This window comes from Xiphias gladius, chromosome 11 (assembly GCF_016859285.1).
Source record: "Xiphias gladius isolate SHS-SW01 ecotype Sanya breed wild chromosome 11, ASM1685928v1, whole genome shotgun sequence".
NCBI lineage: Eukaryota > Metazoa > Chordata > Actinopteri > Istiophoriformes > Xiphiidae > Xiphias > Xiphias gladius.
Genome location: NC_053410.1, coordinates 17,866,235 through 17,883,490, shown reverse-complemented (window position 1 = coordinate 17,883,490; position 17,256 = coordinate 17,866,235). Strand labels below are relative to the sequence as shown.

At 43.1% G+C, this 17,256-nt stretch overlaps 1 protein-coding gene across 1 annotated transcript; it reads left to right on the top strand.

The window, feature by feature from the left end:
- Positions 1–1,523: 1,523 nt before the first annotated feature.
- On the top strand, positions 1,524–15,012 carry unc5b (unc-5 netrin receptor B). The gene is made up of 17 exons (XM_040139750.1): positions 1,524–1,554; positions 2,049–2,279; positions 2,561–2,704; positions 3,138–3,241; positions 4,325–4,505; positions 4,700–4,867; positions 5,326–5,490; positions 7,465–7,497; positions 9,983–10,177; positions 10,575–10,943; positions 11,080–11,167; positions 11,573–11,747; positions 11,835–12,074; positions 13,607–13,756; positions 14,202–14,366; positions 14,487–14,665; positions 14,847–15,012. Exons 1-17 carry the CDS (start codon positions 1,524–1,526, stop codon positions 15,010–15,012), a joined length of 2,784 nt encoding a protein of 927 aa, XP_039995684.1.
- Positions 15,013–17,256: the final 2,244 nt, after the last annotated feature.

Genomic DNA, 17,256 nt, shown 5'->3' with positions numbered 1-17,256 from the left:
TGCCCTTACTGTCTGTCGTGTTGCCACAGCACTGCCAGGCTCTGAGCAGTGGGCAGTGCTGTTTCAGACGCTTTTGACCCCGCTGGCCCTTTCATGGTGGAGATGGTACCATCCCTAGACCTGAAGATGGTAAAGCCTCTTGAATCCCATGAATCTCCGTCGGCCCTGGTTTGAGTCCTGCCACAACGTTCTCTCCCACTTCCTTCATTCTCTGTGTTCCTCTTTGCTTTCCCCTAATGTCTCGGACAGAATCTGTCAAGGGGAACAGCAGGATGGGGGTGGGGAAGTGCTCATGTTCCTAAAATAGGAGATGGTATCTTTCTAAGTAGTTTCTCTTGTTCCCTGGTTGTGGCATAACTGATTACGTTGGGCTCAATTCATTTCGAAAACTGAACACTGCAAATTAGTCTGCTTTTAATCTCATTGTGGAGAAGCCGCTGCATCTGCCCTCACATCTCTTTCTTTCTGATTTTCTTTACAATTTAAAAAACCGTAGCACTTTGAGACTGCTGTGTAAGAAAAGCACAATTACCTCTGAGCTGTGTTCACCTGCGTGTCTGTGTGTCAAGGGAAGAAAGTGCACTAGGCTGGATATGCCCATACATTTTTGGCATTTCCTGACTGGAGCCAACCCTGTCTATCCCCTGCACTCCGCTCCAGTCTTCCATTCAATGCGTATTGAATTCAGATCATTTTCGTAAGAAAAAATTTTCTATCGGAAGGTCAGACTCATTAACAATTTATAAGAACTGGGATTTAATCGAAAGGGAAAGTCAGAAAGTGATGGTAAGAGTTGATAGTGAAGTCGCTGCATAAAAAGAGACAAAACATTTCAATTTTGGCTTTTGAAACATACCTTAACAAAGTGTATAGTTGGACATGTATGCTATATGTCAGGATTCAGGCGGGTCATTATAGCTATACTGTGGTCAAGTTATTCGTCATGGCAGAGGATGCTGCACTCCTGCTGTTTGCGAGCGCTATGTCGCAAGGTCTTCTCCAGTCTGCCCGGGCTTCAGTGCTCAAGTACACAAGGATACAATTCAGCTGATGGACACACATGAGTTGTGGTTGAGATGCATCATAGTCTGCCACCCTGCAGCCCTGTAAACAAACAAGTCAGACTGAAACAGAATGTTTGAGTCCAATGTCAGCTGGAGAAAATGATTAACGATAAGTGATGTTATTTGTTTGACAATTTATGTCATTATATCAGTATAATACTCTTTAAACTGTCAAATCAAGTCAGTTTCGTTTAGATAGACCAAAATTTTCCTCAAAGGGCTTTACTATCTGTACAGAAAATGCACTGTATCAGTGCAGATACATTAATCTGTCTACTGCCATGAAAACTTTACCAGCCAATAATATTTTAGCATTGATATACTGTCTAGGTTCTATCCGTCATTGTTAGAGTATGAAGTCAGAACGAAGAGGTCAGAAATATTCTGTCCTTCCTGCCAGGAGACGCTCTTTGCACCATCGCCAGGAGGGTTGTGTCACATCGAAAATGTCAGGGGATAATGTGCGATCAACAGGACCTGTCTGTGGAAGGTCAGCAGCTCTCCTCCCCAGCAGAGAGGCATGGACTCATCCAGGGAGACCATAGCAGGAGGCTTGCATTGACCAGATTACTGGCAAAACAGGGAGAAAAAAATGTCACTGTGCCACTCCCTTTACTGTAGAGTGCAAACTGTCAGCACCTTCTTGAAACACATTAACAGTGTTGCCTTAATGTATTCAGTGAAACACTGCAGACAGAATTGTTCATGCCTTAAAGCTGAACTGAGACACACAAGACAAGCTGTCAAACAAACATATATTCCCTCCAGTTGTGTGATCACTTATTGATCCCCATGGGACAGATTTGTCATATTGTTTACTTCTTACCTCCTCAACAGGGAGGTCAGAGTGCAGGATCAGCCACAGAGCAGCCATCCAAATACTGATGGAGACTCACTGCACTGCTTGAGTACGCCTCGGGAAAGACTCAGGTCTTTCCATCGAAGGACAATCGTCCTGATCACTTCTGTGTTCTGTGTTTTCAGAGAGCAGTGACTACAGCGAGACCGAGGTCCTCCCTGACTCCTTCCCGTCAGCGCCGGCAGAACCTCTCCCAGAATTCCTGCTGGAACCGGAAGACGCTTTCATCGTAAAGAACCGGCCGGTCCAGCTACGGTGCCGGGCGTCACCAGCCACACAGATCTACTTCAAATGCAATGGGGAATGGGTCAATCAGAATGATCACGTCACCAGAGAGAGCCTGGACCAGATCACAGGTGATACTTACAGAGATACACACACACACACACACACAGAGGTGTATTGTAAACACAACTGCACACACACATATTCATGTCAACTTGTATTTCATAGACATAAACATCATACTCAATTACAAACATCCTTTTCAACTGCATAATCCATTAGCTCCTATAGGGTTTTATGTGCACATTGACTGCTTTTGGCCTGCAGCCACTGCATTATTTATATGCACTGTGAAAAATATGCCTAACCAGTCTGTCTCTCTCCCTTTCTCTCACTCTCTCTCCCTTCACAGGTCTGGTGGTGAGGGAAGTGGACATCTCAGTGTCGAGGACCCAGGTGGAGGAGCTGTTTGGACTGGAGGACTACTGGTGCCAGTGTGTGGCCTGGAGCTCGGCTGGCACCACCAAGAGCAACCGTGCCTATGTTCGCATTGCATGTCAGTATCAAGGCCTTGTGTATTTGTGAGTGTGTGTATGTGTGTGGGGTTTTTTTTTAAAGAGAGAGACAGAAAGACAGGAAGGAAGAGAGACAGCAGAAGGGCAAATGTTTCTGACTTTTTTTCTTGTCATGTGTCAGCTTAACTATATATGCAAATAAACTTGCTGTAGCACTCAATCTTAGTCCCCCTTAGTAATGTTTGGCGTAGTGCGATTGACACTGTACATGTTTATGAGGATATGAACAAAAAAAACAAAAGAAACAGAGGCTTTTTTGGGCTTTGCCTGGTGTGTGTGTGTGTGTGTGTGTGTGTGTATACTGTATGTCGGTGTTTGTGCGACAACCAATGTCACTGAGGATAAACACTGGAACTCTGCTGTCATGATGCAGCCTTCACTAACCGCTGACTTTTTCTGTGTCGCCCGCTGTAGACCTGAGGAAGAACTTTGAGCAGGAGCCGCTGGGGCGTGAGGTGCGACTTGAGCAGGAGGTGCTGCTGCAGTGTCGCCCCCCGGAGGGCATGCCCGCTGCCGAGGTAGAGCTCTCCCTCCTCATCATTTCATTTGTTAGTGTTTCATCAGCTTTGGGTTTAAAATTGTGTTCATGATACTGACGGGTAATGAATAGTTCAAATACATTTATATTGTGTGGTATATTGCAAGTCCATGTATTTTAGCGAGGCAGCAAAGCAGAGATCTAACTAATCACTAATCAATCATACAAATTTATGCACTACAGTTTGCAACAACATAAAGGAAGAAGGAGCAAAGTAAAGGGCAAGCCTCTGAAGTTTGAGAGATTTAAGTCTGTCCAGCTACATGGCACCATCAAGAAAAACAAAACATATAACGATCAGTAGTAATATGCTCCATCATTTGAGCAACAAAGCAAAGAAGGCTCATGTTTAACATTGTACAGCAATAGATCAGATAGTTTTATTTCCGTCATAAAACAGTAGTGCAAAAATATATTAAAAAATAGAACAAATTATTCAGAAATGTGGATTTTTACTACTCAGTAAATATTTATGTTCTGCCAAACTGTATTATTATTTTTTAGTGGCCTAATAACATGGTTATTATGGGACATAAAAAGCACATAGCATGAAAGCATAAAAGCACATTATGTGATTAACGGAGAGCATTTAACTGGAATTTCATAATAAATACTAATTACATTATTTGCGTTTGTTTGCTATGATATTATGTCCATTAGTACATAGGATGTTTCAAAAGTAAAAGTGAGTTTGGCCAAAAGAAGGAATTTTTTTTTCAAATCATATTTTTCTAAACTAAGAATGATCAAATAGTGACAGTGTCTGATCAGTACCAAATGTAGTGTGTGAAGCATGTTGCCCTGGTTTAATACTTTGCAGGGCTATAGTGGGTCTGTGCGTGGTGCACTGACTCATGTTTATGCAAACACACCTGCTGATTTGTACAGTGATTTATGCGAAAAAATGTCTGCCAATAGAATTAAAGTGAGTCCACTGTTAGAAATTGAAATAACACAGATGATTGAGGGTGTGACATTTTATTCTTTTCAACTAAATTATTGTAACAAAGTTCTTAGTTTTTATTCCAGTGGTGTGTATGTGTCTATTCCTGCTTCTCTACAGGTGGACTGGCTGAAGAACGAGGATGTCATTGATCCGTCGCAGGACTCCAACTTCCTGATCACCATTGACCATGATCTGATCATCAAACAGGCCAGACTCTTAGACACCGCAAACTATACCTGTGTGGCTCGCAATGTGGTGGCCAAACGACGCAGCAGCACCGCTACCCTCATTGTTTATGGTAACGCATACGTTTTTCCTTTTCTTCCACTCCCACACCTCACACGTGAAGATGAACCTCCTTCCGTTAATGATAGCTGTTAGCTATGATACAGAGCTATCCATTGTTGGTTTTTGGTAGATGTTGGGGAGATTGGCCTATTACTCATGACAGCGTGGTCACTTCTCCTATCTGTGTGTCTGTCTCTCTGTCAGTGAGTGGAGGCTGGTCTTCTTGGACTGAATGGTCAGAGTGTAACGCTCAGTGCGGACGGGGCTGGCAGCGACGGACACGCAGCTGTACCAATCCTGCCCCTCTGAACGGAGGAGCCTTCTGTGAGGGTCCACCCTTCCAGAGAGTGACCTGCACCACACTGTGCCCAGGTGATGATCTGTATTACTTACAACATCTTCAGACGAAGCACTCACTCACTGGAATATCAGGAAATTTCCCAAATGCGCCATTTCGCGGGAAAGACCGGAATGAATTTTAGAACTTCAGCCAACCAGGAAAGATTAGCACTAGGTCATGTAAGTGTTCTGATTTCAGCATGAAAAGTCATGTACATCAGGAACACTGTATTATGATTTACTGTCACACACCATTCTGGTTCTTATTGCTTTGCGCCGTGTGTCAGACCACCCTGGCTCCAAAGTCGTTTAGAACACACCACAGAATCAAATTTTAAAATTGAAAAGTTATGCACTTCAAGCCATTACATATGCATCATGCCGCATTATAGTGTCATGCCTTATTCCCCTCTACCTGGAGTGACAGAGGTTTTTACTGTACTGTCTTGGTTAGCTGTACAATTACTCACATCTCCACTGTCTCATTCCAGTGGACGGAGGCTGGACAGTGTGGGCAAAGTGGTCCGCCTGTGGGACAGAGTGCACCCACTGGCGCAGTCGCGAGTGCCAAGCCCCCCCACCCAGGAACGGGGGGAAACACTGCAGCGGCAGCATGATGGAGAGTAAAAACTGTACTGAGGGGCTGTGCACACGAAGTAAGTCCCCAGATCAGTTTATTTGAACTGGGATGGTTGTTAAATGTCAAAAGAGAGTACATATTTGGCTCTGATGTAATGTATCGTAATTCTTCAGTTCACTCTTTAGTACAGATCAGCATCTATTGAATTTGGTTCACTAATGCAGATAGTTCAACTGTCTAATATCTGAAGGAATCTGGTGTTTCTGAGTTATCTATAGAGGTTGCTTCCGTAACAGCATATTTGCTGTTTCAAGTGGTTGCGGAAATGATAATAGCAAATCTTGCAGGCAGCAGTTTTTTTGCTCATAGTTCAATTTTATATGGCGTGTTTCATTTCAAAGCTATTTAGTATAGAACTGTATTCCCAAGGTGTTCGGGGATTGCAGCACGGTGAGAGCGCAAATGCTGTAGAGAGAGATGAAAAGAACATCTCAGGCAGATGTTTCATGAGGGGAAATTTAGGTTCACAAAAAGAGAAGCCAAGTGATCCACATCTAAAAAGCACAGATGGAGATAGAGAAAAAGAGATATAGCAAGTGCATGCTAAGGGAGTGCACGGAGTGGGAAGTGAGCATGACATGGCCAAGTCAAAAAATTAGCACAGGGAAGAGCATATGAGAGTGAGTCAGACTCACACTGACACCCAGTGTGCAACCCATGATGAGCTGGGAGGAATCCAGCTGACAGCGCATTAGAATCTTAGAGACGCACATCGACAGAGGCAGTGAGATACATTCAAGTGCACACTTAAAAACACATACGCACACAAGACGCAAACCAACATGCCCGAGCATACACACAAACCTCGTAAATGCACGTGGGGGGTGGTGGTGTCATATCCACATTCAGTACAGCACTGTGCTTCAATTCTATCAGACCTGCACACGAGTCCTGACACAAACAGGCTTCCATGGAGCAGCCAGATTAGAGAAATACACTGTCTGATTTGGCAGTAGAGAGCTGAGCATTCTCCAGAGGCTGTCAGGAAAACACAAACTCAAGCAGCTCTGACAGTGGAGAAATATGGGAAGCACTGTGCTGTAGAAAATCTGTAAAGGTGTCACTGTAGAAAACTACAGGTTACTGACTGACTTACTTATTTTCCCGGCACATTAATATGATTATTCTGTGGTCAAAAATATCCTGATGACATTATGACTCTCTGCATTCCCAACGTGCTTCAGACAATCAAACAATAGCGGCTCACTCTAATATCTCGCTCCGTGTTAAACCCTCTGAGGATCGGCTAAATACCCCAGTCATAAAGGTAAAATGCTTTGAGACGCCACAAACCATCATCCTCACTGCATCCAGCTAGATTCTAATTGCTACGGGATGAATGGGAGGTTCCAGGAGACCATTCAGTGTATTGATGATGCTTGGGAGATAAGGGTACGTGACACAGTCCTGAAAGTTGGTTTTGACATTCATCAAACCACTCAGCGATGATTCATATTGATGTTATCTTGGAAAAGACTGTTCCCGTCAGGACAGAGATGTTTTGGTTTTTTTTTCTTAGGATGAAGGTGATGATATACCCCGTGGGGTGTGTGAAGACATGGTTTCAGTCTACGTTGTCTCCCTCGTGTACCACACAACACCAGCATCCTTGTTCTTTTTCAAAACTGTCTTTAACTTTGCCACTCTCGTCCAAGTGTTGCTAAGCTCTTTCACACCCATTTCTAATAGGCTTTTCCTTGTACTGAACGTTATATAAACAATTATGCTGAACTTCATTCCACAATGATGCACATTGTCCCACATTCCCAGAAGAGAGGCTATTATTGTTTAGACATAAAGTATGTTTACTTGTTTGCAGTTGCCTTTTATGTTTACATTTATATTTTCATATTGATGAGCTCTTGTTTACTTTGCCATTTCTGCTTTGTATTATGTTATTGTATCTTTCATTTGCATAACGATTCCATCCATTTTTATGTTTTGTATTTTTTCTTTTCTTCTTCTCTTGTTTTTTCTCCTGTTCAAACAGATAAAAAGATTTCTATTGAACATGCAAGCCATCGTAAGTTCATCTTCCCTCGACTTTTTCTTTTACTTCTTTGTACTGTTTGTACTGTTTTTGTGTCTGTTATTTGTGCTCATACAGGTTAGGAGTCCTAACATCTGTGTTTGCACGTGATTTTGAATCTGCGCAGCGTTTTGCGTTGCGTCTGTCCATCCACACTTTGTTGTCATCTCAGGTCGAGTTCAGTGAAGACTCACCTTCCTGTCCATTTGGCTTATGAATGTTGTTATCACTTCTTGTTCATTATGTTGACTAAGTGTTGCATAGGTTTCTGGGCTGGCTTCAAGTTAGCACATTGCATCATTTACACAACAGCTTAATGCAACTGTAGATTTGAAGGAAAAAAAAGATACATGAAGCCGATTAAAAATTGTTAGTATAATTAAACAAACTGACCAAAAACAGTTCAGTTTGCTCTGACCCAACATGACAGAGAGAAAAATCTGCAAGCTCTGTTAGGAGCAAAATGACATGTCTCTAAGCTGAAACTCTTTGATCCACAGGCAATGCATTAGAAGCATAGCACTTGCTGGAGAAAAACAGTTGATTTCTGTCTGACTTTCAGTTAATCTGTGATATAGTTTACATTTGAAGTGATGGTAATTCCTCTAGCTCAATGTGACGTGGGCTCAGAGGAGAGCAGCCACGGTAATGCACCTAATTCGCTATTGTTCCGTTTCTGGTAATAAGTGCGGACGGCTGTCGGATTCAGTTCCATCGTGCCACGTGAGCATGGGAGCTCTCCTCTGCCAGCCTGTCTGCCTCCGGCTTTCCTCTCCTCCACCCTTTCTCCCACTCTCTCTGCTTTTCTGTAGTGTCGGTGGTTTCCTGCAACTTCCTCCCCACTTTCTCCTGCTCCTTTAACACAGACCTTTTCCTCAAGCCCTGCTATCCTTACCTCCTCTCTCCTGCTCCCCACACTTACAATCCCTCTGTCCTCTCAACAAATCACAAGCTTATCTAACATCTTCCTATCCCTTTTGCCAAATTGCCTCTCCTTTGGCTCTCTTCTCTGTTTATCCAGCCTGTCTACTCCCTCTTTTTTGCCCCACTTTGTCCCCCGCCAGCCTCCCTCCTTGTCTTCCACTTTTTTCTGCTGCGGTGTGACTGGCTCACGTGTCTGGTTTGGGTCTGGCTCTGCTAGTGTTGGGGAGTCAGAGCTAAGCAGGCTTTATTGGGGCTGCCGGCCAACGACAACCAATCACTCAGCAGGAGAAAAGAGAGGGAGCCCAATGGGGAGCAGGTGAAGTTAAGGCCAAGATGCGTCCCCCTACCGGCTATTAGGCAGCTGTTTTGGCAGGCACTTTATTAATGTTATTTTCCTGAATGATCTCTTTCAACCAAAAAGATGTAGCTGTAGCTATCATCAAACTGAACAACTCGTATATCCTTGGAGGCATACTGCCATAGTTAAAGAATAGGTTCACATTTTTTAGTTTATCTTAAAACAACATTCACATGCCCACAAGGACACTGAAAGAGCTATTGATCACTGTGATCATGTCTCCTTTCCATATTGGCGGTGAAGTGTCCACAGTCCTTATTCTGTGTAAAAATGCATTATTAGGTTCAGCTAAAGCTCATTTTCTAGGGAAAACTTTTTCTCTCAGGATACCAATGCCAATACCTCATCACAGAGTATCTGCAGATGCTGACTGACCAGGGGTCTTTTTTTCACAAGATTTAAAATTGTGTACCCCACTGTGTGGTACTTATTGGCATCATTTTTTGAAAGATACACACTTGATTGGACTTACTCAGACTGCTGAAGCCTCACATAAGCTTCAGCAGAACTTTGGAGTGCATTGTTACACAGAATGAGGACTGTGGATTTTGTCCCCCATCTGTTACATTGGAACAGTTGGGGAGGGATCTTTTCAAGCCTGGTATGGACATGGGGGAGAAATTAAAGTGACCAATATCTCATTTAATACACTAATGGGAATGTCAGTATTGTTTTAAGATAGACATGAAAAAATAATCAAATATTGTTGAAGAGTTTTACCATGTCCACTGTGAAAAATGGGCTGCAACCATTTTCATCACTGATTAATTTGTTGATTATTTTTTGATTAATCAGGTAGTCAGACATGTCAGTGTTAGAGTATATAGTCAAAAGTCCAAGCTGACATCCTCATTGCTAGTTTTGCTCAATTATCCAAACTCCAAAGATATTGAATTTATAATAATACAATAATGCGAGAATTCTCTCATTTTAGTGGCTGGAGAAAGATTATTTGATCATCAGAATTTTTGTTTATAGTCTGATGGTCGACTAATCAATTAATCCACTAATCATTTCAGCACTAACTGCGACTACAGTAACTAACTGATACTACTTCCTAATGCAATGGATCTGTAGTAAATCAGATAATACCTCATAAATTATGTTTTCTTTCGGCTTGTGTTTCCCGTTGCATTTGTGTCCGCATCTTTTCATATGTGTCTCTTTACGACGTCTGTCCTTGTGTCCTTCTTTCAGCGCTGGCCCCAGGTATTGGGGTAGCAGTCTATGCTGGTCTGGTGGTGGCCCTGCTGCTGTGTGTGATCCTGGCACTGTGCGTGGGCGGGCTTGCATATCGCCGCAGACACCGGCATCTCCACGGAGATATCACCGATTCTTCGTCTGCTCTCACCACCGCCTTCCACCCTGGCAACTACAAGCCTCCCAGACAGGGTGAGTTCAACACACTCACACACACATCATTCAATACATATTTTTTCAATACTTCTTTTTCTATCACTGATTATTTTTACATTTCTTGTTTTTACTGATTGTCATGGGAGAACTTCGTCACAGTTCATTTCATTATCACATTTCTATTTATAACATCCCATAAATTAATTCTCTTTATACCGTTATCTCTTCTGGCTTAGTCAACTCTCTGTTCTTCACTACATTACATTTTTTACATTTTAAGCATTTGTTATGGTATTCCTTCTCTTGTTCTTGCCATCAAATATTAATTACCAACATTAATCCATTTAACTCGCACCACTTTTAGCACTCTCAGCCCTGCCTGTGTCATTTCTGGTGATAAGAGAGCAGCTCCTCTCTTCTCCTGTGTCCACAGATAACCCTCAACCACTGCATCCCTCAGCACCTCCAGATCTGACAGCCACAGCGGGGGCTTTCCGCGGACCACTCTTCTCCCTGCAGCAGGGGATCAACGACAGCCCCCACAAAATCCCTATGACCACCTCTCCCCTGCTGGACCCCTTGCCCAGTCTCAAAATCAAGGTGTATAACTCCTCCACTCTTTCCTCCATGGAGCTTCCTGCTGACATGGGCACAGGTGATGGGGAGATCCTTAGCCTGAAGTCGGTGGGCACTGTGGGTAGAGAGCGAGAGTACCACAGTCACACGCTGTCCAGGGAGCCTGGGCTGAGCACCAGCGCCACCCTTGGTAACCTGGGAGGACGCCTAACCATCCCCAACACAGGTTATAACAAACCCTGTCACACCCAACTGTCTTCTCATGCATAAATGGAAAGATTTGTATGCTCCCACTGTGAAGTAATGACATGCTCAGTTAATCCCACATAAAACAAGACAAGTCATGAAGCCTTCTCCCTTAGGTGTAAGTATTCTGGTCCCACCTGGCACGATCCCCCAGGGGAAGTTCTATGAGATGTACCTCATTATCAGCAAGTGGGACAAAACAACGTGAGTGCTTCTTATCTTTATCCCTCTATTTCACTCATAGACCTCATTCTCACCTCAATCAGAAGTCTTCCCATGCAAGGCTCACCCACTGTGAACCACTTGAAGGTTGTTTGGAAGTTCTACGACTATGTCTGAGGATAAAACAATTATCAACTTGACTGAACTTCTTCACCAATATTGGAGAGGATTAATTTCTTGCCAATTTTCTGGAAGTTAGATATTCACTTTGCCTCAAATAAATCAATACCAGCATGTTCCAAACTGTGTCGTGGCCATAATGTTCTTTTGTCAATGAAGTGTGGTGTTTTAGCAACTGTTGCAAATCTCCCTGCGTGTGTGTGTGTGTGTGTGTGTGTGTCTGTGTGTGTGTGTGTGTGTGTGTGTGTGTGTGTATGACATTTACAGTCTACCATCCGAAGGCAGTCAGACTGTACTAAGTCCTGTGGTGAGCTGTGGCCCATCTGGTATGCTGCTGAATCGTCCTGTGGTCCTTACATTGCCCCACTGTGCCCAGCTAGACACACCTACACCTGACTGGACCCTAACACTCAAGACTCAGACGCACCAGGGGGCATGGGAGGTCAGACAGCTTAAAACTGGTATCAGATAATGGAGATCTCCTTGGCTGATGTGGCATCACTGAACCCTACTTCGATCTTTTTTTCAGGAGGTTCTGACAGTGGGCGAAGAGACTTTGTCATCTCCATGCTACCTGCAGCTGGAGGAGGAGTGTTGTCATGTTCTCATGGAGCAATTGGGAACCTATGGCCTGGTCGGCCAGTCCTGTCCTCCACAGCCTGCCTGCAAACGCCTGCAGCTGGCTCTGTTTGCCCCCCGAGCACCCTGCCTCTCCCTGGACTACAGCCTCCGGATCTACTGTATCCATGACACCCCACATGCCCTCAAGGTGTTGATTGTGTGTTTATCCGTCTCTTTTGTCTGTGTGTGTGTGTGTGTGTGTGTGTGTGTTTTTGTGTGTGTGTGTGTGTGTGTGTGTGTGTGAGTGTGTCAATGTCTATATATCTGAACCTCTATCAGTTTGACCTGCTGCTACCTTTTATTTGCCAGGCATTTATATTTATAATTTAAATATTAAAAGAGTAATCCACCAATTTAGCACTCCTATAACGCTGTTGGACGCAAAGAAAGCATCTAAATAAATGCAGCAGAGCGATATTATCTTCTTTATGCCACGCATTCTTCTTCCTTGTCAAAACCTGGCGCCTACATTACCCACAATGTAACTTGCCTGCCGAGAGTACTGTTGGAAATGTGGGTGTGTTATCCTGGTAGCAGCTAGTGTAACTGCTGGCCTTGGACAGAGGTGACGAGCAGGCTACAGAGGTCTGGTGGGCTCACTTTTTTCAGACTCCACACCCACTGATTTTTTTTTATTCAGCCCCAACCAGTGCTGACTCAAATTACATCAGCTGAGGCAATTTATCAGATTTTGCACTGCTCCCTATGGAGCCCCAAAAAGCCCCCTTTATACAACTTTTTTCACAAATTCGCTAAACACTCCCAGGGAATTGACAGACTTTGATGGGTTAAATTAGTGGAGATCCCCTTTAAAAAGTGCAATACCTGTAATTGATTTAAAGCTGCACTAGCATTTTTTTTCCTATTAAAAATTCATTCATTTTATCAGCTGTAGTTACAAAATTATCTCTTTAACAGAGCTTGGTTTGGTTTTATCACATCTTTTCAATCTATTAAATCTATCGAAATAGTCAGTTCAAAAAAGAAGAAAACCAAAATATAACAGATAGTTTAAATCATGCAGAAGACCTAGACATGCAAAATCAAAAAGCACAACACAAACTAAAATCAAGTATATGTAGAATTTAACACAAACAAGGTGCTGTGAAATTAAAGCGTGACACAGTATATTAACAATGAAAGTTAATATAAATTATTTCCATGGTGGTTCACGGCAATAGAGGAGTACCATCCCCTCTTAATTGACCCTGCAGATCCACCCTGTTTTTTCAAATGAAATTCCTGTATCACATATTGAATCTTCCCGCCCCACTAGAAGTAACACCTCAAAATAGTACAGCACAATACAAGCTCCCCACTGAACAGTAAGTGAGCACTCCATCCAGTGAAAGTTGAACTCTCTGACATTAAATATTTACCTTCTCTCAGTCCCTTTTGTATGAAGGGTTCACAGACCAGCCAGGGTTGTAAACACAAGCGTGCTCTGTGCAGTTTACTGGCATCACATTACATGATTTCTGGCTGCTGAAGTTCAAAAAGCTTTCAAACTCTTATCTCCCGCACATTTGCATTTGGAGACAGCAGCTTAGAGAATGCAGGACATATTTTAATTAAGCATTTTAGAAATGACGCTCTCAAATTTGTTATAATTATGAAACTATAACAAAACTGATCAAATAAACGTGTTCCTAAGCGCGTCTTCTCTCTGCCTCTGTGCAGGAGGTGCTGGATTTGGAAAGGAGTCTAGGCGGAGTTTTGCTGGAGGATCCCAAGCCGCTGCTCTTCAAAGACAGCTACCACAACCTGCGCCTGTCCATCCACGACATTCCTCACACTCACTGGAGAAGCAAACTACTGGCCAAGTACCAGGTGACCTAATGCAGCTGATAATAGATACAAGCCTGTAGATTTGTCTGACAAACTCTTGATTTCACCCCAGTAGAATTTTCTCAGAGAATACAGCCAGCAGACTTTGCAGTATTCACTGCTTTTGTAAAAATTGAAACTCTTTGCTGCGTTCTCTTGGCAGCAGCACCAAGATTGCAGTTTGAACCTTCTCTCAATAAACAAAAGGGGAATCCGATTGTGGTTCTAATTTATGGACAGTGTGCTTTAGATTGTTGTGTTCTGACGCACTTAGACCCAGTTGCTGGAAACACCCAGTATCAAAATAAAACATATTGCACACTCCTTGAATGGAAACTGTTTTCTTGATCATTCCTGATTGTGCTATTCAGGACAAAGCAACTTTAATCAACGTGTAGAGACCCTTTTCATCCATTTCTTCGCTTTGCTATTTTTCTTTGTGTGACAGGAGATCCCGTTTTATCACATTTGGAGCGGCAGTCAGAGACCTCTGCACTGCACCTTCAGCCTGGAGAGGGGGAGTCTGGCTGTGTCGCAGCTGACCTGTAAGATCTGTGTCCGACAGGTGGAAGGGGAGGGACAGATATTCCAGCTTCATACGGACATCCAGGAGGTAATGGTGACAGCTAAAACAGGCTTGTGCAGACATAGATAATAGTGCTATTGAAGCCACACAGTCATGTGGAAAAAAAACCCACGAAGTTCAATCTTCTGTCCGTTTCTGTCAATCCAGACTCTACCACCACACTCGCCCCTCCCCTCGGGAGGTACCTGCCTGCCTTCCTCTCAAGTGGGACCCTATGCCTTTCGCTTGCCTGACTCCATCCGCCAGAAGATCTGTGCCAGTTTGGATGCACCCAGCGCTCGCGGGTGTGACTGGAGGCTACTGGCACGCAGCCTGGGCTTTGACAGGTCAGATTAGCCTCACATGTTTATGTGTGAAAGGTTGAGCAACAATGCTGGACTGTAAAATAAAGTGTATCCGGCAGTATTTGTAACATCAAGTATTAATGACTTTAAGTTTTTGCATTAAATAATGGAGTGCTTCCTTTACTCTGTCCCTTTCTTCATACAACATCTTTCTTCCCCTCAGGTACTTGAACTATTTTGCAACAAAGCCCAGCCCTACAGGTGTTCTACTGGACTTATGGGAAGCTTGTCACCAAGGTGACGCAGACCTGGTCTCTTTGGCAACTGCGCTGGAAGAAATGGGCAAAAGTGAGGTGCTAGTTGTCATGACAACAGATGGGGACTGTTGATTGGTCAAGAAACAAGAGAGCAAGCAAGATATTTTTTTTACTACCGTGATGAAAATAACAATACTTGCCTATGAATATGCACACCCTGGCAAACATCATAAGCCCACAGAGCATTTTGGTTGTTCACGTGTCCTGTATTACCTCTGCCTCATCTCGCTTTTCAATGGCCCCTGATCAGCCACTGTAGCTATATCCACCATAACCCATTTCCATGTGAGCCATCCTATAATAACTGCTAACCTGATTCAGCTTGAATCCTCCAAAGCAATGTTGCAGCTGCAGGATGTGAAACCATTTCGAGGGTAATGAAGGTATAAAATGGATGTAAAATCGTCTGTCATGTGTGGTGTTGACTGTCTTCTTCAAAGATGGAAAATGAGACTATTCTTGTATATAAATAGCACAAGCTTTGGGACGAACGAATAAATCCATGTGTTGGGTACACAAAAGCACGCACAATACCACAGACACACAAACGCTAACGCAGGATTACCCATGTTTCAGTAGCAGCATGAAAGTGCACCATCCCACCTCATGGCAGGGGCTTTTGTTTTCTCCATTGTCATTCTGTGTGGGTAGTGAATGACAGGCAGTACTGACCTGTCTGCAACCTCCTCAGGCGGCAGACACACTCCAACACACGCAGACAAACTGGTCATTAATCGGCTCGGAATCAGACAGCCTAGGATTTCTTGTCTAACTGCTTCGACTGTCAACAAATCACATGAGGAACGAACTCTCGAGGTTTCAGGGCTTGAGCTTATCGCTTTGGGCTGAAAGGAAAAATAAAAAAGCTGCCTCTTCTTTGTGGTGGGAGGGCGAATTGTGAAGTTTGTTTCAGAATTGGTGGATAACTAGACTGACTGACTCTTTGTATTGTACCAACAAATGCCTCAAAGCCTTGGCATATCATTCCGATTCACAGGGGTGTTTCGCTTTCATCTCTCCTCGCATTCTTCTATCGCTCTGCCACACTCCTCCAATCTGTTGAGAATAAACTGCAGGAGAGCTTTCTGGTCATCCCTTAAAAGTTTCCTTTGGGGAACGCTTTTTAAGTTATTATCCATATTTGTGGATTGTTTTTTGTTTTTTTCATCGTCATTGGTGTCACGATCATATAGAACCAGATTTATCATTTGTGCTTGTTTAGGCTACTGAGCTGCTGTGTATTATTTTCGATTTGAAGAGCAGGCCAAATGGGAGATTTTGGTGCACAGTGGATGTCTCAGTTGTGAATAACAAAACCATGTTTATTCGTTATATTCAATATTGTGTATCTATTCAAAATATACAGTATGAACTGTAAAACATGATTAGAGGTGGTCAACTGTCCAGGTGAATATACTGTATGCTGTATTTCATAGGCATTTTGCTTCGCTGTAACGGAGGGCAGTTTCCACTGTTGAGAGATGAATATTGCAGAATAGATTAGCCTTGCCTTCAATCAACAAGGCGCTAAGGGACCATCAAATTTTTACCTCAACACTAACTGCATTATGTTTCAATCTATTCTCTGTCCACCACTTATGTAATTGTCCATCTGTCTATCCATCGGCGTGAAACTCATTTTGTCTCCCTTCTCTCAATTTGATAACATATTGTTAACCTTTTTACTAAGCTGCCTGCTTTGTGGTCAGGGTCCTCAAGCTATTAGCATTATCAATATTGTTCCGTCAGTTATTGTTAGAGGGGAATTGAAAAGCTGTCATCTGTAACATTGTCTTTACTTGATTTCTGTGTGTTATTGAGTCTTTTTCTCCTTCAAAAGCAAAAAAAAAAAAAAAAAAAAAAAAAAAAAAAGTGTTCACATCTTTGAAACCACAAAAACCAAAACACAGGCAGTATCCCTCCTCTTCAGCGGTGACTCATGTCACTGTTTTGTGTGAATGAACTGAAAATATAAGTGCGTGTGAGTGTGTGTGAGTGGGTGGGCAGGTGGGTGTGCAAATACAGTGTGTGCACACACTTAAGGTCTGTCATTTCTCTTTGTAAGTGCTATGCAAGTACAAAAGAAAAGCAAAGCATTTTAACTTCTTTTGTTTCCTGGAAGAGTAATTCTATTTTTTCAGACCAGGACATTGACAGGGTTTTGATTTTCTATCCTAAAGTGGTTTAAGAGTGGTAATGGTAGTCTGTGTGGGAATGCTCCATTTGGATCAGAACAACTGCATCACTGACCAAGGAAGCGACTACTGAAAAAGCACATATGAAAGAACAAAACAAAGTGTGGTGCAATGGCTACAA